Source organism: Euprymna scolopes, chromosome 3 (assembly GCF_053919585.1).
Source record: "Euprymna scolopes isolate OS-2025 chromosome 3, ASM5391958v1, whole genome shotgun sequence".
Taxonomy (NCBI): Eukaryota; Metazoa; Mollusca; class Cephalopoda; order Sepiida; family Sepiolidae; genus Euprymna; species Euprymna scolopes.
This window is the reverse complement of record NC_136484.1, coordinates 49061950-49086534: the sequence shown is the minus strand read 5'-3', so window position 1 is coordinate 49086534 and position 24585 is coordinate 49061950. Positions and strand designations below refer to the sequence as shown.

General features: G+C 33.8%; 2 protein-coding genes across 3 annotated transcripts in view; one reads left to right on the top strand and one right to left on the bottom strand.

Moving 5' to 3' along the window:
• Nucleotides 1–6662, bottom strand: part of LOC145254864 (N-alpha-acetyltransferase 16, NatA auxiliary subunit-like) — an 85969-nt gene extending 79307 nt beyond the window's left edge. For both annotated transcript variants that reach the window (XM_080113731.1, XM_080113738.1), the window contains exon 1: nucleotides 6326–6662. In XM_080113731.1, the coding sequence (XP_079969857.1) occupies nucleotides 6326–6382 (57 nt within the window). In that variant the 5' untranslated portion in view covers nucleotides 6383–6662. The remainder of the gene's footprint in view (nucleotides 1–6325) is intronic.
• A 180-nt stretch (nucleotides 6663–6842) lies between these two features.
• Nucleotides 6843–24585, top strand: part of LOC145254872 (putative Ras-related protein Rab-33) — a 52009-nt gene continuing 34266 nt past the window's right edge. The window contains exon 1 of the mRNA XM_080113751.1: nucleotides 6843–7265. Coding sequence (XP_079969877.1) covers nucleotides 6843–7265 — 423 coding nt within the window. The remainder of the gene's footprint in view (nucleotides 7266–24585) is intronic.

Here is a 24585-nt window from a genome sequence, read left to right as displayed (position 1 = left end):
TAATTTGTTAAGTTCAAAGTAAAACTGCTGAAAGGCGAACAAAGCAACTTGAGAACAACTTGTGAGTGAGCATTTGCCATGTTTTCATTCTCTCGACCACCAATGTAGCATTCTGTTCTAAAAGAAGAAAAAGACGACCATTACTGATGTTCTTTGATTAGCAGACAACCAAAGATTCCTCAAGTACAAAAATTAACATTGCAATTCTATATTTCTAAGTAGTAGCTCTTTAGCTATTTAGAACAGAAATATCTTAAAAACTCAACTTGCCCACTTAGCAAGTATTGCCCACGTGTCAAATAAGTTGAATATAAATTTAACACAAACTGTACCTACCCAGCATTGCCCAGGATGAAGAAAACTATTTTAGATTTAATTAGTTTACTTATTTTTTTTAATTAGGTAGTAAACTCTTATTCAATTTAAAATGAGTTATTTCCTTGCTAACTTATTTTTAGATAATTATTTAAAAACATTTAATATTAGCAGTCATCTGGATCGGACTAAACAATCTTTTTAAAAATAAATTGGAGCTAAGTATTGCCAAAAACATGGTACAACAATAATAAATGAAAATTGGCTAAAAGCAAAGTGGGATTTGTTTTAACTTAGTTATTCTGACTTTGAAAATTCAATAAGACAACTTTATATTATGTTAGATGTAGTCAAAGTTGCACTGATGTGGATACGCCTGGATATTTAGTTACAATTGGATGACCCATGACTAGTTTGTTCAGTACCTTTACATAGAAAACAAGAAAAATTGAATTACTATATTTATAAATAAACGATCAAATATGTAAACAAGGACTTTTTTAACATTCTAATGTCATAGGCACTCCTCTTATTTACACCATTCCATAACTCTAACTACTTATCTTTTATTTATGTTATTTGCACTTCATCCCATCATCTAAAACATTCATGTACAGATGAAATGTGCAGGGTAACAATATCCTCAGAGTATTATAGATATAACACAAACCTTACATTCACCAATATCTTACAACACAAAGTAAACGTACATTCCTTAAATATTATTAATCCATTTCGGCTCTTCTCTTATATGGATGCGAAATCTGGCCAGTACAAGTATGACCTGCGTAGACTGGAAGTTTTTGATCACCAATGTCTATGCCGCATTCTTCGGGTTCGCTGTCACCAATTCGTTCCAGACGCCACCATCTGTCACGCTGTCAGATACCACCTCTCAAATAAACCCTCCTTTCGAGATGTCTCCGATAGTTTGGGCACACTCTGCCCTGGCAACCAGATGACTTCCTGCCTTGACAGAGTACAAAATAGACTTTGTGGTTTAGTAAGGGATGCCCTTTTCTCTTCCCTGCAACCTCTGTCCCACAGAAGAGACGTTGCGAGCCTATCTTTGTTTTATCATTATTTCCATGGCAGGTGCTCGTCTGAGCTACACTCTAGTCCACTCTCACTAATCTTTCACGAAAAACACCCATCTAGCTGAAACCACTGTCAATAATTTTCCCCACTATCTATGCCTAATTAAAAACATAGATTCCATGAACAAAGCTTCTTTCTTAGAATTGCACGCCTGTGGAACTCTCTACCACTTGCCTGTTTCCTTCCTAACTTCAACATGGATGTCTTCAAGTCCAACATAAACAAATTCCTGATGAACCGCCCCCTTTAAGTAATGACACTTTATCAAATCTCCAATACTAATGAATACTGCAACACTATCCCATTGATTACTGTACACAAAAAAAAAAAAAACCTTATCCACGAGTGGCTTTTGAACCTTGATAAGTGGTGACTTCCATGTAAAAAAAAATGCCACAATTAACCCAACCCCACTCCAGGGTTGGAAGAAATGATGTGATGGTATGGTTAGCTAAAATACTGGATCAGTACGGTGAAGCAAGATGCCGATCTGATCCTGTGTTCGCACCTCTACAGAGTGCGCCACAACCGTAGCTTCCAACTGATTGGTCTTACTACCTGATAAATATGGATCCAAATAACCCAATGGGTCAAGTGTAATAAATAATATTAACTTGTTTCATAAAATGTTATTACTTAAGGGGATTTTTTAACTGCTACCATATTGTTTTCTATAAGAGACAAACCCACCCCCACATATAATAAAAAGGCCAAATGGAAATTAAGACAAGTGATGTTATGATGTATGAAATGTTATTTAAATTTGTAGGGAATGATCTCATTATCACAATTTTTCAAACTGACAGAAACTGAACGTAGGACAAAGTTAGAATAGTCATTTAAAAGGATTAGAAAAAAAAAGTTACCAACTTTATAAAACAAAATATTTACAATAGAAACGTTCAAATCGTCTAATGTTTTGTATGAACTGTACAAAATAAACAAGTGTCAGTTGGATCTGCCATGGTTGGTGCAATACATATTTACATCAATAAAAATGAAACAACTTAAACATGACAATTGTTGACCGAGAATTAAATACACGATTGACTTTAGACAAATACTAGAAGGGAAAAAAAAAGAAAAAGAAAAAACAGATCCTATTTATTTAATTCAAATATCCCAATAGCAATCCCCACAAGAATGGTTTTAACAAGGGAGAAATCATAAAGTCAAGTGTTCACAGAAACTATGATATACAAATAATAACTCAAACATTTTGTTATAACTTATCACACAAAAAAAAATCTAATTTACGCATTTTAAAAACTAATAAAGCATGTCAAGTTATTATTCAGTAGTTAATTACAATAATTAATTACGAGACGACAAAAATTGTAATCTTTATTGTAAAACCACGATGACCAAAGTTAGAGAAAAGTACAATATTTAACCAACGCTTTTAACCATTAGACCAGTGCCCAGTGGTTCCAACCTTTTTTTACATAGTGGCACACTGAGTTATTTAAATTACACCTATCATAAAAAATTATTATTTTCTACTCAAAGCCTTTTTGCAATAAAATAAAAAAGATTATAAGGAGAATTTTAATTCACATAAACCAACATATCCTGTATTCAATATCTGGTATAGAATAATAATAGTGAATATCAGTGGTGGTACAGTTGTGCCTGGTGCTTTTTAACTACTGCTGCAATATGTAGGCGAATGTAAAAGAAACTTTTTTTTTTCTCAATATTTTAAAATCTTCCACATATTTTTAATGTTGTTTAGACAAGGCATTCCCCAATTCACATAGGTATGAAGTTGAGAATTGAAGATTTTGGTGGCTTTTTAGAATTTTAATTGAGAGGTGGCTATCATGATTAAAAGGAATTACATTTTTTATTAAAAAAAAAAAAAAAAAAAAAATCTTTTTAATGAAATACAATGGCTTCTAGCTATTATCTTTTCGCGGGCACAGTGGTTGGAAACCACTGCATTAGACCATGCAAAAGTTCTAGCATGAAAATTTGGGATCCCTTGAATCTAATCTTATCTAAATGTATAATACTATTACTAATTACAATAAAAAAAAAATTATAGTAAATGCTATATCATCTACACAAAAGTTTAAGGTTTCAAAAATCCATACAAGAATTTCCCACATTGATTAACAATTGATTCTCCTAGAGATCGATGGTTCAACCCTTACTAGTCAATAACAAATTAACATTTATACTACCACGACTGACAGAACGAGAACAATCTATCCCCTAGATCAAATAGTAGGTTCAATTCCATTCAGATTCCAATTCGACTAAAAGGTTTCAAGTTTGAAAAGATGCAGCTGAAACGTTGTGAAGATAACCAAAGTGAAAATAATAATCCAAACAATCGAAATTATCCGCATCAAAAATATTGAAACGAATAAAAATATCAAATTTCGACAGGTTTTATCATTAAACTATGTATATAAAAATAGACCATCTCCAAGGTAACAATTTAAACAAACTATAATTTCTCAGCATCGCCAGTATTTTCCAAATTGAGATCAAAGTGTAGTATTTTGTTTTCAGTCGTAGGTAAAATCCTTCTATATGGGGGGGGGGGGGTACTTTTGTTCCAATCCAGAGTGTCCCTTCTGATGGAGCAGGATATCCTTCGCATCAAACTGATCATGGATCACATCGGCTCCTCATAAGAGATTTAGAGAAAAGCGAAATTGATCTAATTTTACGTGACAAAACATAAATAACATTAAATTCGATCACTTATAAGTGAATATTTACACTTGGAACTGTTGAAAAAGTCCATTAAAAAAAACATGATTAAATCAATTGCAAGTTTTAGACGAAGATTGTAGTTTCCTAAGAACATCAGAATGCAATCCTGTTGAAAAATTATCAGAGGGGATTAAATATTTTATATATTTTAATTGAGAACAGTTGAAGAAATCAGTTTCCTTCTAAAATTTCAGAAGAAGCATCATGGGTAATCTGAGATACTAATACAAAAAGTAAAATTTCATGTTTAAATGCAAAAATTAAGAACATTAAACTGATAATTTGAAACTATAGTTTTTCTTGGTCACTCATTTATTATGGCGTTATTTTCTACAAAAAAAGCTTCTGAAAATTTAAAAACAGAAAGGAAAAACAACTTATCCTTAAAAATTCCGAAACTGCGATTAAACTCATTCATATATATATATATATATATATATAATTTTGTAAGAATGATTGATCTTGTCTCACCATCTACCTACCTAACACTTAACCCTTATCAAGTTTGAGTAGCCTCCGTGCCTTGATAAGTGGTGGTGACCCTCAAAAAAAAAAAAAAAATCATTTTAAATTTCGTTTCGTTGTTTTATGGTAACCCAAAAAAGGACAAGATCTCTCTACGCACATGGGTAACATTTTGATAGTATTTTATTCGCCTATCAAACTATTTTTGGATTTTTTGTTATTCAAATCATTTAAGACTTGTTTGGGACAAAAGATATAAATAAATTATGAAAATATTAAGTTATAAAGTAAATAAACAATTAAATTTTGACAATTATTATTATTATTTTTTTTTTTTTTTTTTACAATCAAAGACGAATCGCAGAAGAAACTATAGAAATCGCCATTTAAGGAGCATTAAAAAAAATGGGAGTTTTTTTTTAGCTGACCCTAAAAAATACCGGCAAATGAGATAAAACATGTGACTATTTTTGGTGCTTATGCACTTTTGTTACCGCGCTATTTTTTTTTTTTTTTGTTCTTAGTATTTTCAAGTGAAATTAAAGTTTTACGATATCTTTTATATTAAATTGTTAAGTGAAAGTAAACGTTATTATTTCAACATGGTAACAAAAGTGCATAAGTAACCTATTATTTTCTCTAGTCTTGTGCCTTTTAAACAGGATCACATAACAAACAATTGTCTTTTTAAATACAAGAACGCATTTAGCAATGGCAAAGAACTTCGCAACGAAAATCGAGCAACAGGCGCAAAATATTAGAAGAAAAAAAATGAAATCGAAATTTTCGTCTTTAGTATACTTCTCTACCGGAAAAAAAAAAAATAGCGGACTTTTTTTCTTTTAAATACATTAATATTTAATCTTTAACGTATTGATAAATCCGGTTTGGTATCTTTAAAAAAAAAGAAAGAAAAAAAAAAGCGCAGCCCCCTCTCCCCCAAATGCTATATTCCGAGGTTCACTGCAAGGTATGGGAGGGAGCAGTTTTATACTTAAATACAATAGAAAATTGATCCCCCAATTAAAGAACACTTATAGATCTCCTAAAACACCTCTGGTAAGGATTTTTTTTTTTTATCTGGATTATATATTAGTAATTTGTTTAAAATTTAAATAACTTTTTTATAATTTATACACATAGCATTTTTTACTTGGTAATTTAAAAAACAAAATTAAAAAATTAAAACTTTCCACTGTGAAAATAAAAATCTTTTTTTTTTTTCTTTTTTTAAACCGATTCGGATTTTTGTTTCTTGGTAAAAGATAAAAATTAACTCTACTATATCCTCTAGATTTTCCTTAACTTTGGTTCAGATATTTTTTATTATTTTATTTCTTTTTAGGGTTGTGAGATTTTATAGGCATTTAATTTCGACAATGTCAAAACGAATGAGACTGAGCTTTTAGAAATGGTCGTCCCCTGATCGGAAATAGAGGTACACTACTGACATACTTTATTACACTTTTCATAGAACCGAGCCATAAAAAATAACAACGGTGTATTAAGTAAAAAATAAAAATTATGCCAATAATAAAACTAAATCAAAAGAACAATGGAGGAACCGCATGCAAAAAGAAAAAAAAAAAAACTAAAAAGGCCCGCCATGGGTTTTTTTTTCGATCTCTTATGATTCAGCATAACTTTACACAGTAGCAGCAAGTCGCCGCGGAAGATTAAAAAAACTACATATGAAAGCAACAAAAAAATGAAATCTTACCAAAATCCTTTTGAAGAGTGCATATTCTTTAGGTGGGAGTGGGTTATTTGTTGGCATACTGATGATCCCCTGCTTGTTTTAAGCACGGGATTCGTACAAAAGGTATTCTTTAGTTCGCACACACAAACTCCTCGTGGTGAGATTTTTCAATATGGCGTTAGGTCCTCTACCTAACTTCTCGTATGTACGAGGGTTCCGGACAAGTTTTTACGTAGACTAAAGAAATTATTTCCTCAGATGCGACGACTAAGTTTTTAGTGATTAAATTTCTTCAATTTTTTATTCGGAATCAATTATTTATGATTTTTTTATTTTTTATCCAAAATTCCCATTAGCCTTCAGCACGAATACGTAAACAAGCTGCGTTGTGTTAGGCCTAACTCTGTATTGTTCTATTTCTTTGTACTTATATTTACTGAGTAAAAAAAAAAATACACTGTAGTCCGAATTTTTTCTTTTTTTTGTTCTGTTGTACGGGGAAAAAAGTGGTTTGTTTGTTGCGTGAGAATCTCCTGGAATGAATCCTGATTCGAGCACCGAACAAACAGGAGGAGGAGCTAAATGGTCAGCTGGAAGCGGCCATGATGACGACGACAATCAACACGGTGCGAGAAGACGAGACGAGGAGTCGTTAACAATGTCCAGCAATACGACGACGACAGCTTCGACTGTCGCCTCGTCTTCTTCAGCCAACGATGGGGATGGGGTTCCGGGTTCCAGCTCGGCCAACACATCGACAGGAGGTGCCCAACTAACAACAGTCATTGAGAAGCAAGCTCAAAAAAGAATCTTTAAGATAATCGTGATTGGAGATTCGAACGTCGGCAAGACATGCCTCACCTACAGATTCTGCAGTGGAAAATTTCCCGACAAGACAGAGGCAACAATCGGCGTTGACTTTAGAGAGAAGATGGTCCAAGTCGAAACAGAACAAATCAAGGTAAGGAAAGAAGAAAGGATATTTTTTTTTTTTTTTTTTTTTTTAACGACCTGCCCCAGCGTAGTATGAACACCCCCAACCATCTCATGTTAAGAACTGCTTTCGGAATAAACACCCACCCCCAACCTCCCATGTTAAAAACAGCTTTCGAGGTTGGGGGGTTTATTCCGAAAGCCGTTCTTAACAAGAGGGGGTTGTGGTGTTTATAATATGCTGGGGGTGGGGCACGTCGTAACAATTTACCGAAGAAAGATACAGTTTATCGTACTACTATTCTCGTCTTTGTTGTTATTCACAATGTTGCAACGTTTCGGCCAATGTGATCTCCGACCTTCTTCAGGTTAATCTTTTCGAACTTGGGTCCCAGGATGAAATTTCCAAACGAATCTTACTTCTGCAGTTTACGGATCGCGTTGAAATAATAACATTTAGAAATCCATTCTTAACATTATGAGAGGGCTTTAACTATTCTATATTTTCACCTCACAATTTAATTCCGTAAAAATTGAATTTAACTTGAAAATCCTTTTTTAAAAAACCATCACGGCCCGTAATAAACTGAAAAAGTATGGGATCCTTGATTCCCGACTTCGAAAACATGTACCACCTGAAGAGAGTCGAAGGTTATATCAACCAAAATTTTGAAAATGATAGCCAAGATGTAAATAAGAAGTCCGGGGTGTGTATTACTGTACACATAGATTCGAAAAAGTTGTCAAAAAACAAATATATAACAAATAAATGTTATCAAAGGCAAGATAAGTTACTTTTCTACCAAACTGGATATATTTTTTGTGTTTTTATTCAATGTAACATATTTATTCAGCTCGAAAAACATGCAGTGTTTACCGATGCATTGGACAATTCAAAATGGCTGCCGACTCTCTCTTACACACGGTAAGTTCGAGAAAAGGTGTTATAAATAATAAACTAGACAAAATACTATTAAAAAAACACCGATTATATGTCAACCTATGTCACGGTAATATATATTGAGCGAATTTCTAACAGTATTTTGTCTAGTTTATTATTTATAACACCTTTTCTCGAACTTACCGTGTTTAAGAGAGAGTTGGCCGCCATTTTGAATTGTCCAATACATCGGTAAACACTGCATGTTTTTCGAGCTGAATAAATATGTTAGATTGAATAAAAACACAAAAAATATATCCAGTTTGGTAGAAAAGTAACTTATCTTGCCTTTAATAACATTTATTTGTTATATATTTGTTTTTTGACAACTTTTTCGAATCTATGTGTACAGTAATACAAACCCGAAGTCCGAATAATACAACAATCCGTAAACAACTTAACCTAATTTCGCCATGACACGTAAGTACGTAATGTTTTCACCTGAAATGCGTTGGTTTAAAAGATCATTAATGTAAACATTATAAGAACTCAATCTTCATCTCAAAATTTCTGAATTTTGACAAATAAATATAAAAAATCTAAACTTTTTTGTGTGTGTGTGATAGATGGAGACTTGAATGAACTAAAATCAATATAAAGATACGGTATTTATGCACTGATGTTACCGTGCTGAAAATGTCATTATTTTGAAAGCCATTCTTAACATGGAGAAGGAAGGGTATTTTATAAGTTTTATAACTTCCAACGGCGAAGCTGTAGAAGAATGCCCCCACTCCCTAAAAATGTATGTTTTACACCTTTTTCCCGACGGTTATCATAGATTACAAGCTTAAGTATCATATTAGCAGAACAAAATTTTGAAAAAGAAAAAAATTTAAGAAGGGGGTCCACTTTCTCGTTATAACGTTCTACTTCATTGCTACCGGACTTACTGTCCATTTCTTTACGGAAGTCACGTGATTCGAACGTTATAACGAGAAAGTGAAACCCTTCTTAAAAGTCGTTAATTTTTTATTTTTTTTTTTACATTTTTCTGCTAATATACTTCAGTCTGCAATCTATGATAATCGACAGAGAAAAAAAACTTTTAAAAATAGATTAAAAAAAAAAAAAAAAAAAAAAAACATGCATCTTTAGAGGGCACTCTCGTACAGGACCTGAACGAGCTTTCCCCCCGGGCGTAAAATTATTTTCTTTTCATGTTTTTTGTTTTGTTTTTTTTTTTTTTTTTTTACCCCTACGGATTATCGTCGATAACAGACTTAACTTTCATATTAGCAGGAAAAAGTTTTTTAATGTGGGGATCACAGTCTATATCGACGACAGGGGAGGGGGGGGGCTCTTTCAGGTCCGCCCAGAATAGTAACAAAACAGTAAACACCCTTAAGAATGAATTTCTAAATAATGTTATTTTTGCAGCATGGTACCTTTTCTGCATGAGTACCGCTTAACAATCGATTTTTTTTTTTTTTTTTTTTTTTATTAAGTAGTCGGCACTTATGAATTTAACATTCCCAGGAAATTGTTTTCATTTTAGGAGATTAATTGGCACTTTTTGCAGCAATTAAAAGTGAAGAAAATACAAAAAAGTCTGTATGATGTACGTACCCGTTACAGAACGAAGATGTCATATTCCAAAAATCACAAATCGATCAAGTAGTTTTATTTAAATCTCAAATAAAAAATTACGATATTTTACAACTAAACTGCATTGTTGAACGTAAGGTTCAGTTTTTCACCTCACCTTCGATTTAAGTTGTCTCCCCTATTTTTCTTTCATCGGATTTAATCATGGCGGATAAAAACACTACAACTCGCCTAGTCATAAAACTTGATTTTCTTTAATAAAAAAAAAATAATACTTGATGAAATTACGTGATTTTTGGGATATTTCATCTTCGTTCTGTGACTTGTACTTACAACATACAGACTTTTCTGCATTTTCTGTACTTTTAATTGCCGCCAAAATTGCTTTCAAATTTTCGGGTATGTTAAAATGCAGAAGTGTCAAATAGCCCTTTTATATAGGGCTGTGGTGTCATATACGTGTACGGAAATCTTTTCCTTTTTTTTTTTAATCTTAAAACCACACACACACACACACAAAAAAAAAAAACTCCTTACACGGTTCTAATTCCCCTTTAAAAACAAAATTAAAGAAAAATCTGTATTATGTACGTACTCGTAACAAACGAAAATATCATATTCTAAAATTTACATAAATTGATCTCGTAACTTTATAAAAAAAATTATTTTAAAACTATTGAGATTCGTAGGTATTACAATATAAATCTATTTTTTATTATGTTGAGTTATTTCCCTTTTTTATTTATTTTTTTTTAATTTTGTGTGTGTTTTTTAAAGATTATTTTGAAAATGACAGATATGACCGCCGCTCTCATAAAATGTGATTTGTGATTTTTTTTTTTTTTTTTTTTTTTTTTTAAATAAAACTAGTTGATTAATTTATGTTTTTGTTTTGTCACGAGTACGTACATTGTACAGATTTCTTTTTTTTATTATTTAATATAGGAGGAATTGTGGACAAGAATCCCTTATACTTCTGCAATAATACCAAACTATACTTTTGACAAATGTTTCCTTTTTACTAAACCTACCAACCAAACTAGGTGTTAAATAAATTGTTTTTAATTATTGGTAAAATTTTACTCTTTGCCCCTATGCTGTCAGTTTAAAAATGGGATTTATTTTTCTTATTCAATGATACTAACACCCTGCAAGTAGCTAAAAAAAAATAAATAAATAAATAAACGTCAAGTAATTACTGTCCTTGACAATGTAGTATAGGAAAGAACGAGTAACCATTTTTTTTTTTTTTTTTTTTTTTTTTTTTTTTCCAAAATGGCTATCATTTAAAAAATATTTTCAAAATTAGTTTATTTTGGATATTTCTTGTCTAGCCACTTCGTTTGTTTTGTTTTTATTCCTGTTCCAGACTTAGGGTTAGTTTTTGAGATTAATCAAAGGTTTCTATTTTTGTTTTAAATAAAAAAAAGGATTCGGTTAAAATATTCTGTGACTTCTGCATAATCACATGAAAATAAAATGTCACTTTTATTTTTACATTGATAGAATGCGGGCAAAGTGTAAAATTTCACCCAAATGAGGTTGTATCTGTTCTTATTGTGAAACAAATATAATGGGGAAACCAGCTTAATTGGTCCTGAGTGACTACTGTCACTTCTAGCAATATTACTGAGTAATTTCTTTTTCGCACATCTTAGAAACTTAAAAAATATATATATTTTTAGGCTAGGGCCAAGCCATTGAGAACATTTTAAATGAGATAGAGTAAATGTGGTATTGTGGTGACTGTTGAAGTGAAAATTATATACATATAATGAGAGAATGGAGGAAACAGTTATTAGATAAATGGATTAAAATGCCTCTACTTAAAAGTAGGTTAGACTGAAGATGACCAATTTTTGAGAACCGTGTACCTAATTTGTAAAATTTGTTAAGCTTATAGAGTTGGGGAAGAGTTGCTCTGGAATTTCTAAGAGAAATCCTCTTTAAAGGAAGTAAAGAGTAATGTACTACACGATTTCTGTTTCATTATATATATCAAGTTGCAAGTGAAACAGTTGCGTTTGTGAGTGATTTTTTTTTTTTTTTTTTTTTTTTTTTTCAGTGGCAACTGGAAATAATAAAATTGGCGACTGTTTTTTTAATTTTTTTTTTTTCGCCAATCCTCCGAAGCTCATTGCTGAGTGAAAAATATCTTTTCAACCTTTCTTAATATAACGAGCAAAGTCAAATTATTAAAACAATAAAAGTTTAATAGAACATTTTTTTATTTATATATATATATATATATATATATATATTAATAAAGGTTGGTTAAAAATATTTGAAGATATTCGAATGCTTATACCTTTTTAAATCTCAACATAAAATTCAGTGCATATTTAGAATTACAGTTATTTAAAAAAAAAAAAATACAGAAAAATCTTTATAATGAACGTACTCATTACAGAACAAAGATATCATATTTTAAAATTGTGTAGATTTGGCTAGTAAATGAAAATTTTTAGTTGTCAAAGGTCAATTAAGGATAAATTTGTGTGTGTGTGTGTATGTATATATATATATATATATATAGCATTACAAGTTGATTTTTTTTTTTTTCTTTTTAGATAATTGTTATTTTATCAACTTGCATGAAAAGAGCTATGTAAAAGATGCTTAAAACCGTTTGAAATATGCAAATACCGTCAGTAGTCAAAAGTTATGAAAATTTTAAGTGCCAAAATTTAGGCTTTTCCGTGGACATTTTTCTTCAGAAAATATTGGCTGAATTATGGACCTCCGAATTTCAAGAAATTCGGTAATTTCGCCACCATTTATTTATTTTCCCAGCTATTCTTATGAAACTTGGCAGTCTTATGTTAAATTGTGTGCTCTTTCTGATTATGCAGTCAAATCTGATGTATCCCTTAACCATAAGCCATGAATTATAAATTCAGATATACAAATTTCAATTTTTTTTAAAACTGGCACATGATATCATACAGTGGGTGTCTATTTATGAACAAAACTATTATAGTAGTATTTAGATATAGCTTTATTGAGAATAGGCATTTTCCTGCCTCCTCTCCAAAGGAGAGCTTAATCTTGGGTGTAGCCATTGAATATCTAAAGAGCATTCATGGCCGGTATTTTACTACTCCCCTCAAAGAAAATAAAATTGAGTAGATATGAATTAATCTCAGAAATAAATCAAAGAAAATTTTTCATGGAGATTTTGGATTTCTGTAAAAGATGGAAATTCCCATAGTTGACCAGAACTTATGCATTTTGTAACCAGTCCAATTTTCAATTTTGTAAATTCTCTCTATCTGGCCCAAAATATACCCCTATTTTCTGAGATGCAACCATAAATCGTATTCTACATGAATCCTCGATGTAACTTTCACAGTACCAGGATACCAGGAATCCTGATAAGCAACAACTATATATTCACCAGTTGATGGTAATTTTTGTCATTTCTATTGTTTTACTGAAAATTCAATTATGTAAACAAAGAAATAAAACTAATTTTTTTTTTACCTTGTTTCCACCTTAACATTTAAAATGATTACTTTTATGCTTTAGGGTATGCTGAAAACGAATATTGCATTTAAATTTTCTGTAAATAAGTAGTTTTCCGGATATTAAGCAATGTCATTTCTTATGTTGTCGCTGGTGGCCATCTTGGTGCGCACAAACGCAACCCCAAGAAACTATGCACAGACGCGCATACCAAGATGGCCATCAGCAATAACATAAGAAATGACATTGCTTAATGTCCAGAAAGCTACTTATTTGCGGAAAATTTAATTGCGATATTCGTTTTCATCATACCTGAAAACCTTTTTTTTTTTCTTTACATTTTCACCCCAAACAAGGCAAATTGCCACTTTGGCGTAGGGGGTTACTATTAGGGGCAACAACTACTGGGGTACTATGTAGGGATTTGGGAAGCAAGATGTCTGTTCACATTACACTTGGACTTCTGCACGTCAGTACTGTTGGGGAAGCAGGGACCTGGAATGGAATTCCAAAGTCTAGCGGTTCTGGGGAAGAAACTATTGGAGTAGAAAGATCTTTTACATCTAGGGCTCTCTACAGTATGGGGGTGGGATTTAGCAGCCTGTCGGGTTTGTCGAAGATGCTCACGTCGTGGGGGCACAAGTGATTGCAGTTCGTCAGAGCATTCACCACTAAAATACTTGTAGAACAGGCAGAGGGATACAGCATTTCATCAATGGGACAGCGGCTGAAGCTTAGATGCCAGTTCAGGGCCTATCAGGTTTGCGACTCTCTTTTGAACCTTGTCAAGGAGCGAGAGACTAGTAGCAGATGCACCAGCCCAAATGTGACAGCAATACTCCATACATGGGTGAATGGTGGCCTTATAGAGGTACAGAATACTTTCAGGTGTTAGTAGTTGTCTAGCACGGTAGAGAGAGCCCACCTTTCTTGCAGCGGCTCTGGCAATGTTTTCAATATAATTGTTCCAACTCATGTTTCCTGTGAACGTTAGGCCAAGGAGTTTGAAAGATGTACTCTCAGATAAAGAGTCGTTGGCCATTGCTATAGGTGGTAGAGAGGGTTTCTTGTAATTATTGAATGAAACTAGTTTAGTCTTGGCGGCATTGAACGTGACCAACCATTTTTGTCCCCATTCCACTACAGATTGGAAGTCTTCCTCTAGCGTTTCTGCCATTTCTTTAGAAATGTGTTCATTCGTCTTCCTGTCATGCCTGTTATAGAGTGTAGCATCATCAGCATATATACCCATCTCAGAGGCAATTTTGTCGGGGAGGTCATTTATGAATATCAGGAACAATAAAGGTCCAAGGATAGACCCCTGGGGCACTCCCGCATTTATATCATATTGTTTAGATGTACGACCGTCGAGGACAACCTGGATTTTTCTCTTATCTAAGAAGGATTTAATTATGTTAAGTATTCTACCAGTGATACCGTATGATCTAATTTTCCTGAGGAGACCCTCATGCCATACCCTGTCAAAAGCCTTAGATATATCTAGAGCTACTGCTCCGCCCTCCCTCACTTTGTCCAGTGAATGGTATATACGTTCAGAGATTACAGTTAGGATGTCTGCTGTGGAACGGGCTTATCTAAATCCATATTGTTGGTCAGTCAGAAGTTTAGCATCTGTAAAGTGATGGACTAGAGCATGGTTAATTAAGATCTCAAATATTTTGGCGAAAAGTGGGAGGAGGCTAATGGGGCGATAATTTAATGGGTCAGTCCTTTCGCCAGAATTCTTGAATACTGGTACAACAGAAGCAGTTTTCCAACAGCCCAGAAAGCAAGCTTCATTAAGGCATTTGTTGTAGAGTTTGGAGAGAACTGGAGCTACTTCGGCTGAGCATTTTTTTAATAGCACAGCTGGGATGAGATCGGGTCCACGTGCTTTTGCAGTGTCAAGGTTTTTTATGATAGCATGCACCTGAGCAGGGGTGATTTTCAGATCGTCTAGCGTGGCGTCTGTCCGCATAGGAAAGTCAGGTAGGGGGTGGTTGGAAGGGTCCAGTGTAGAGTTTGAGGCAAACCGACTGGCAAGCATGTTAGCCTTCTCGGTTGCTGAGAAGACAACCTCGTGATTGTTGGTTAGTGGGGGAATTGTTGATTGCCCATTATTTACTACACTGCTGTAGATTTTCCAGAAGTCTTGAGTTCCTAGTTTTTGTGCTTCGATGCGTTTTTTAGTGGTTTCCGTAAATTCTCTCTTAGCTGTCGCTATTTCTTTCTTAACATTATTTCTAGCTTCTATATACTTCAGTCTGTTTGAACTGGACTTATGTCGGTTAAATGTGCGGCATGCATGCTGCTTTTGAGCAATGGCAGTTGTGCAAGTCGAAGTAACCCATTGGGGAGAGTGGGGCTTACTATAAAATTTCCGCCTGGGAACATGTGCTTCGATTGCAGTTTTGAACCAGTCAGTGGTCTCGTTTGCACACTGTTCAGCAGGGAGAGAAAAGATATTTCCCCATGGGGCATCTCTGATTAGTTCCCTGATGGCTTCCCAGTCAGCCTTTTTATAATATCTCATTGTTTTGAGCAGTGGCTCTTAGTTTTAGGTCTAGAGTTTAGGACAATTTCAACCATTATCACTGCATTATAGCGTTCCCGAGTGGGCTGTCGGCCTTCGTTATGCAATCATCGGGAACTGTGATCAAAAACAGATCTAGAAGTGATGCATGTTCTTCCTGGTCAGGGAAACGGGTTGGAAACGTAACAATTTGTGATAGGGAGTGAGATATAGTGAAGCTATGAGTTGTGCTGCCCGCTGCATCTGTGTAGGTAGAGAATCCAAGCCAGTTTTTGTGGTGGACATTAAAGTCACGAAATACATGTACTTGTGCGCTAGTGTCAAGGGAGAGTGCCGTGTCTATGCTGTCAGAGACTGTTTATTAAGGGAGAGCGGTAGAGAAAATAAAAGTAGCTAATGTTGTGTTGCATGTTTAGTCTAAAGCACATAAAGGCTTGATCATCTGATTCTAGGTTTGTTTCTCTAGTCAGGGGAAGGGTATTACGAATGTAAACTCCAAGTCCGTGCATGTGTCTGTCAGTCCTTACGGCAGAGTGGGAGATATCCAGGCATGTTAAAGTAGTTAGAGGGGATGGAGAAGTGTAGGTTAGTCTCACTTAGTGCTAAGATATCCGGGGTATTTGTTAAAGGGAGTCATTTTAAAGAAAAATGTTAAGGTGGAAACAAGGTAAAAATTTACAAAATGCATCACAATGAAATTCTTTATTGAACCGCCTAATTATTATTATTATTTAGATATCCTCAATTAAAAAAAAAAAAAAAAAAAAACTGGTTTGTTTTACAGATTCGAAAAAATGGTCTTGACAATGAGTTAAAATAAATTAAAGTTTCACATCTTTTTTATTTAATTGTTAGGTGAAAGTACAGAATAGTTAACAAAAAACACCCTTCCTTCCCTATGTTAAGAATGGGTTTCTAAATAATGTCATTTCACCATGGTAGCATAAGTGCATGAGTACCTTTTTGTTATATATTTGTTTTGTTTTTTTGACCACTAAAAAATACAATTCTACCTATAAGAAGTTAAACGCATGTACTTAGTACATTTTGTTGTTAACGCTTTTAGTGCATGTGTACTAAAAGCGTTAAAAACAACAAAATAGTATTGGAATGCTTATTTTATTCTCTTTCCATCAATATAATTCTTTTAAAAATTGACCAACAAATAAAAAAGATATGACTTGTTGAAGCACATTAGGTATGTAATATTGCCGATGTCCACAAAAATACAGCATATGCTTGTAATGCTAATATATATAAAGGGAGGTGGTGTTTGATCAACACTGCTGAGGAGTCATTATTTATATTTTTAAATCTCCAAAGCAGTGTTCATGGTAAACAATTGATTATCCCTGAAAACTTTAGACTATTGTGAGTTTGAGAAAGCAAGTTGATTCGGTGATTACAGGATTCTGTGCAATTGTCTTACTTACTGACAAAATAATTTTCCAACGAAGGACTAAAATATTAAGAGTTTTATTTTATTTTTTTTATTATATAGTTTTCAAGGTTAAAAAACTTCCAAGAGTGTGTGTGTGTGTGTGTGTGTGTGTGTGTGTGTGTGTGTGTGTGTGTGTGTGTGTGTGTGTGTGTGTGTGTGTGTGTTGATCTTTTATTGGGGTATATGGATACAGAAATGAAAACATAAGACCAGTTGCTTGGCTGATCGGCATTATATTAGAAATGTACTATAAGTTGAGTTTATTTCTGTTCTCATCATCATGATGTGAAGCAAGTGAAAATATCACGTTTGCCTGCGTTGACAACTCCATATTTAGCAGGCATCCAGCTTTAAGAGGAAATCAGACAAAGCCAAAGTGCACATGGGCAGTAACGCACTAACCACCTGTATATAAATATGCATGTTTGGAGGTGCCTTTTTTAAATCACAACTTATTGCGCAAAGGATTGCATGTATATACAAGAGAAATTAGATTTTTCGCTCTGTAACTGCAACCACCTTTTACTTGAAAACAAATAATTTAAAGTATAGTATTTGTTCTGTACTCATTTGGAGAAGAAATATTTTTCAACAGACATGGTTTTTATTTTTGTCTCATGAAAATTGCCCCACTTTAAAACGGGATCATGTATTATTTGTAATAAGATTGGATTCCGCAAGTTTCATTGATCTTCAGAACTTTATACTAAAACTAGTTTGGGCCATTTGTTCTAACAGGTTGATGGTACAGGTTTGACAGCTTGTCTGGTGTTTTTGACTGACAGTACAGGAGTCTTAACTCTTAGATAGTGCTAAGAGTGGCTACTCAATAGTTGCATAATATCGGTAACTGTAATGCTGTGTTCATAGAAAGGCACCCTGCACTTATTTTCAGAAGGCATTCCTGAAGCCACAACCTCATAGATCTAGATTTGGCTGATAGTCTACTTATGTGCACTATCTTTTTGACGCCTAACAAGGACCCACATTGTCGAAACCCTCTATCATAACAAAATAGAAAAATGTTTTAAATGATTAAACCAGGCACGCTCCTAAAAAAAACAGCCAGATTACCTCTTTTGAGAAGACTCTACCTCATAAATATCCAAAGACTTAGAACTGTAGAATCTTTCCACCACATAAAATCCTCAGATATCCTATTACTATGCGTAACAAACCTAATCTACTCGATAGCTAATTATTTTGATAGGCAAAGATACCTTTCACTCTGCCATCAAGACTCTGACAAACATGTGTACAGACTCGAATTCTATATCCATAACATTCTCTCCTTGACTAAATAACTTGCTGTATAATTGATGATCAGGTCTACATGTGTTTTTGCTTTAGGACTGTACTCTAATTGACGATATCACCAATAACATCAGACAGCACTTTTCTCACATCTGAACACCCACTGTATTTAAGAACTTTAATACAGGGTGTCCCAAAAGAAGTTGACGGATTTTAAATTTGATTAACTTCCTCAGTATTTAAGTTATGCTTACCAATTTTCATATGTAGGTAAATGAGCCTCTCCGTAACTTTTTGAGATATAGTAAGATATCACAGTCTACTTATTCTAATTTTATTTACACAACTTAATCTAGGGTATTTTTTCACAAGGTCTAATTTTAGTTATGCAAAATGATGTTACTCAAATGTCCCCCATTTTCATTTTCACACTCTTGTGCTCTCTGCAGGGCATTGTCCAACACATCACTTAATGTTTCAGGGCTTATGGCCCTAATTTCCTCCTCTATATTGTTTTAAAGGCCATTTATTGTAGTTGGTTTTATTGCATTGGAGTAGGGGAATTTTTTTGTGTTGAAGTTTTGTCAAAATTCACTTTGAGTTTCTGATATTGACTCATTCAACCGAAAATATGACTCTACGATAAATATCCACTCCTCGGTAGTGTAACGACTCATGATAACCTTGGAAGAGTTACTCTAGATGATCTGAAAAAATAAGAGAAAAATATAAAAAAATAAGGAAAGTTATGAATTTTTTTTTTTATTTTATTTTTTTTTTATTTTATAACCATCAGCTTCTTTTCGGACACCCTATATCTGCCAGAGCAATTTGCCTCAGTTTTTTAAGTTCTATAGATCTAGCTAGTAATAGTACTCCCTTACAAAAACTGTCACCTTCTCAACTGCTCTCTCAGATTATGGGGATTAGCAAGATATACTTCTCAATTATTTCTGACAACACTGCTCATAGCCGACTCTGGAATGTTGATTACCTTGTGATAATGGTTCATATAATCATAAACCTCCAACCCCATACAAAAGCATTCTTACTCAAAACAAGATCTTGCAAATATGCTGATCAAAACCCTGAAAGATTCCACCGAGAGATGCACAATGGTGTAAAACTTCTTGTCTCCATGCTGAACAGTGTACAAAGGAGATAACTGAATGGGTCAGAGCCGACATAGACGCATCTATTCCCACACTGAAATTCCGCAACAAGACTCGCTTTCTTTAATGGTTTACTTCAACTTGTGCAGCTGCGATTTCACATAAACACTAAGCATTTCAACCCTCATAAGTTGGTTACAAATAGACAAAAAATTTTAGTATCAAGAAACCACTGTAAGCGTATAACAGCCACAGCTGAAAATAGGTATACTGACTTGACTAGAAATTGCATAGTGTCATAAGAAATTAGGAAATTTTGATTTCTGGAAAATCTATAATGGTAAACATTGAACAATCAGTAATTCCTTCCATTATCCAACCACCATGAAGTCATTTCCAGACAAGGCTGAATTGTTTACTCAACAGATTTTGCTTAACTCCACCTTGGAACCCACAACTACTCCTGCTCTAATTTTCCACCACGGATGGAAACAACTGGATGATCTGATCACCCTTTTTCATGTTTTAGCTATCATAAAAAAACACTTTAACATCTCCAAAGTATGTAAATCGAATCTTATCTCTTGCTGTAGTAATAAAGAAATGCTCTGCTGAGCTGGCCCCTGTTCAAACTCTATAACAAACACCTTACATAATCTTGCTTCCATGACAGAAAATTACCTTTGTAGTACCAGTTTTCAAGAACTCTGAAAGGATAAAATCTTGGAATCATTAATCATTACAGCAATAGTTAACCACTTTGGAAATTATAAACTTTTCTCTAGCCTACAATGGTCATCTCTGAACATATGTGCTACACATGGGATAAATTAGATGAAACTAGAGTGATAGCGTTTGATATCTCTGAAGCCTTTGACAATGTCTGGCATGAAGGTCTTCTTGTGAAAATCAATTCGTATGGTATTATTGAACGAATATTTAACATAATCAAATTTTTTATTATTATCACTGCTTATCAAGGTGCAGAGACCACTCAAGGATAAGTGTTAATGAGTATCAGGTGAGACAACACCATGATGATCGGTAATGGTAGAAATTGGATAGAAATTAATTATTTAAGAAGATGGCTCAACAAAAACTTATTTACATTAGACTTGCAAACAACCATAGTATAGTCAACTGGAAAGCAGGTTCACTGCATTGTTCCTCAGACAAGCTAATCCCGGGGGGGGGGGGCAGGGGGGGGGCTCTGTTTATGAAATTTTCGTTTAGTTTTAGGAACAGATAAAGAGTAAAGGCAATTGCTGATAATTGTTGTAGCTATAGGAAAATCCAGATGATTCTCAATATCCATACATCCAAACGACACCAGATAAATGCAGTGTTCTCCAGGGGTCAATACTTGGATCTTTATTATCCTTGATCTTTATAAACAACCTCCCCGAATACAATCTTGTCTGAGATGGTGTACCTAACAATGACCCAACACTCTATTCCTAGCAGGAGGACAAATCCAATGCCCACACGTGTTAGTGGATGGATAAATCCATGTAAAATGATCTCCATCTGTGATAGAATGCAGCCAAAACTGGTAGGTTACATCTAATGTTATGAAAACAAAAGTTGCTTTCTTTTTATCAATTATAACTAACTTCTCCAACCACTGATTGTCATGACTGATAGGACCATTCTTGAAAGTCAAACATTTAATCTGCTCGGTCTGACATGGCACGAACATAGGAAATGCTGCCGAGACTGTCACAAAGAAGGTAGGCCCTCTCTACCAGGTTATAAAACTTCTTACGCCTACTTATCTATATATCTGTGAAAGTGTCTGTCTACATTTCCCTATACAATAACTCCGTCAACTTTCAGTCTACAGACTCAAAGTTTAATATACAGGGTAGTGAGATTTGGAAAATTCTTTGTAATCGGTTTTCCGCCAGATATTTGGCTCTTAAGGGGTCAAAGTTTGACGATTTTGACCTTTGAGAACTCTACCAAACTCCTCCGCCAAATTTGGGTCTAAACATATGAAATTTTAGATATAGGTTCCTTGGACATGGATCTAACTTAATAACTTGATTTGAGCCCAAAACAAATGTTAAGGGGTCATAATAGAGGTCAAAGTTTTAAAAAGTTTGACCTCTGCGGTCTCTACCAAATTCCTAAAGACAATTCCTGGTGTAAACATTTGAAATTTTGCATAAAGGGTATTCAGAGATAGGGCAAGCTTTTTAATCGGTTTGGGTCAAAAATTTGAGCTACAAATATATAAATCTATATATGTATGTATGTTTGCATGTCTGCCTAAAACTTTCGACAGAGGCGACGGATTTTCACAAGATAAGTATCGTTTTGAAGCTCGACCCTTCAGACGACAAATACTCAAAAATTGGGTAAAAACATTTTCTTCACCCTCAACTGGGCACCTTTCTACAGGAAGGGGTTTCTTTTTTTCGCTGATATTTTCGAAAATCATCCCCTCTTTTCGAGTGGCTAACCTTGATTTAAACCTACATCACTTCCGGTTTGGCGGTGGTTGTAACAGCAAAGACGTCACATTTTTTTCACATTCTTTTCCTCCTTTGCGGTAATACCCGGGCAATGCCGGGCACCAATGCTAGTATCTTTATAAAACTACCATTCGCCCATGTGTTGAGATTGCAAAACCGGGATGTGGAAGTAGGTTGTATCGCCCCTCCCCTTGTATTACCAGAGTTGAAGGGTGGTGATTGTGATTACCTTAAAGTCATCAGTTTGTGTTCACTTGTATGGGGAACTCGACTCTGTTAACATGCATGCATGGAGTATTTTTACTGCATCTGCGCTATTGCACCAGCCATTATTGACCTCTGTCTCTTGAACTGAGCACAGAAAATAATTTCTATCTCAATAGATTCTGCACTGTCTACCAAACTCCAGCCCTATGTCATCCTCTGCAGTGTTTCATCCATGTGCTTGTTTTACAAGTATTTCCATGCAATATGCTTTGAACTTGCATCCATTCAACATAGATATTCTCAATCCACCTGATTCCATAGAGATATGTAGATGCCCTTGACGGGTTTTTTCCTCAGACCGCTTGCCTTTGGAATTTTTTTTCCTCTACTTTACCAACATACATAAATTTAAATGTAATGTGAAAAAACATTCTGCTTTCCAATTTCTCACTTAGCTACTCCCCCCTCATGTAAATCTGGTCCCTATCACAGTAGCTCCTTATGTTTCAGGTTTTGTTTTGTGTGAACAAAATAAATAATAAAAACTTATAATGTTTTAGTAAAAAAACAGATTGCTAACCCTTAAAACAAAAATCCAGGAAAAGAAAGATGGCTGATATATATAAATTGGGAAGTAGTTTCTGATCCAGCTAAAAGAATTGAGAAAAACATTGTACAAGAAGCTCAGAGTAGAATTAATGAATAATAATAATAATGATGATTACATATTATATTTTTTTTATTTTTTTTTTTTTTGCAACTCTTTAAGTTGAGGTTTCATAATTTGTGTATTCATTTTATTTTGTGGACAGTTATCCTTATCTTCATAGTTGTTGTAGTTTCACCGCATTTTGGCCAACTCATCCTCTGGCCTGCTTTGGGTAGGATTAAAACCGCTAGCTAATAAAATGAATACAATAATACTGATGATGATGCCGTTGATTGAACTTTAGGCATTATTGCAGAAATGTTGAAATGTGCATTGAGATAATCCCAGAGTTAATAAATCATATCATAAAAGAAGAGGTTGTTCCAAAATACTTGTTAACTGTTAGGAATAAAGGAGTAGCTCTAGATAAAATTACAGAAGCTCAAAATTGCTGAATCCGATTCTGAAAGTATTCAAGAAAATAATTCGGCAACAAATAACAAGTTGGGTATGCATAAGTGAAATGCAGTTTGGCATTATGCCTGGACAAAGTACCAACTGGTGCTATATTTATTCTAAGATAAATGCAAAAGTATCTTTGTAAAACGAACCTATATTTTGCTTTTGGAATTTGCAGAAAGTTTTTGACTGTGTCCAGAAATGTTGTCTGGTGGGCTTTGCATAAATCAGGGTTGAAAGATGATGGTTGAAGGTTGAGTAATGTACAGATATGCTCAAAGTGATCTTAATTTGAACAGAACATTTAGTGAAGTTTCAAATAGGAGGATGTCATTGTTTTCTATTGAATTTGTTGCTTTTCACATTTGTCTCCAAAGAGTTGATCGGAAAGAGATGTATGCTGATTTACTATTTGGCTATGAAACAATGGAAGGTCTACTTGATAAGTTAAAGACTTTTAGGAAAACTATGAAAATTAAAGGACTGAGAGTGAATGTTACCAAGAGCAAATCGATGATCAAGACATGTAGTGTTGGAAAGTTCAGTTATAGTCAGCTAACGTATTTCCTAACTTCTGGTGTAGTGCTACTGAAAGCAGTAATAAGGCAAATCAGTTCCTTCATATTTATTGTTCTTCAGTATTTCTATTGTTAAGCGATTTATTGAAATAAAATAGAAGAAAAGGACATTATTTATTTTATTTGAAATTTTGTGTTTATGAAATTCTAAAATTGAAAGTTTTTTTTGTTTTTGTTTTTTTAATTTATATTAGTTATAGTTAATGAAATTATTAAAATCAAAATTTCAAACATCATAAAAGAAAATGTATCCAATACATAATGTTCCTAAAATAGTTGGCTTTGATTCTCTGTCACCACAGGAATTCTTGCAGTTGACTATCAAAAAAAGACTAATTGTGTTATTTTTATCTGTATCATTTTAATTTTTATTGTATATTTTTCAATAATGTCCTTTTTTCTTATATTTTATTTCAATAAATCGCTTAACAATAGAAATACTGTAGAACAATAAATTTGAAGGAACTAATTTACCTTGTTACCACTTTCAGCAGGGCTACACCAAAAATTAAGAATTGCATAAGCTGACTATCACCGAAAGTTCTAACCAGGTTGTGAAAAACGAGTCGGATTCAATTCAGTCTTTTGTGGTATTTGTAGTTATTGGTTAAACAAGAACTGCAGTGAAATTACATATAGTTTGAGACCTGACTAATTTGTGTGCAAGAAGATCACAAACAAGAAT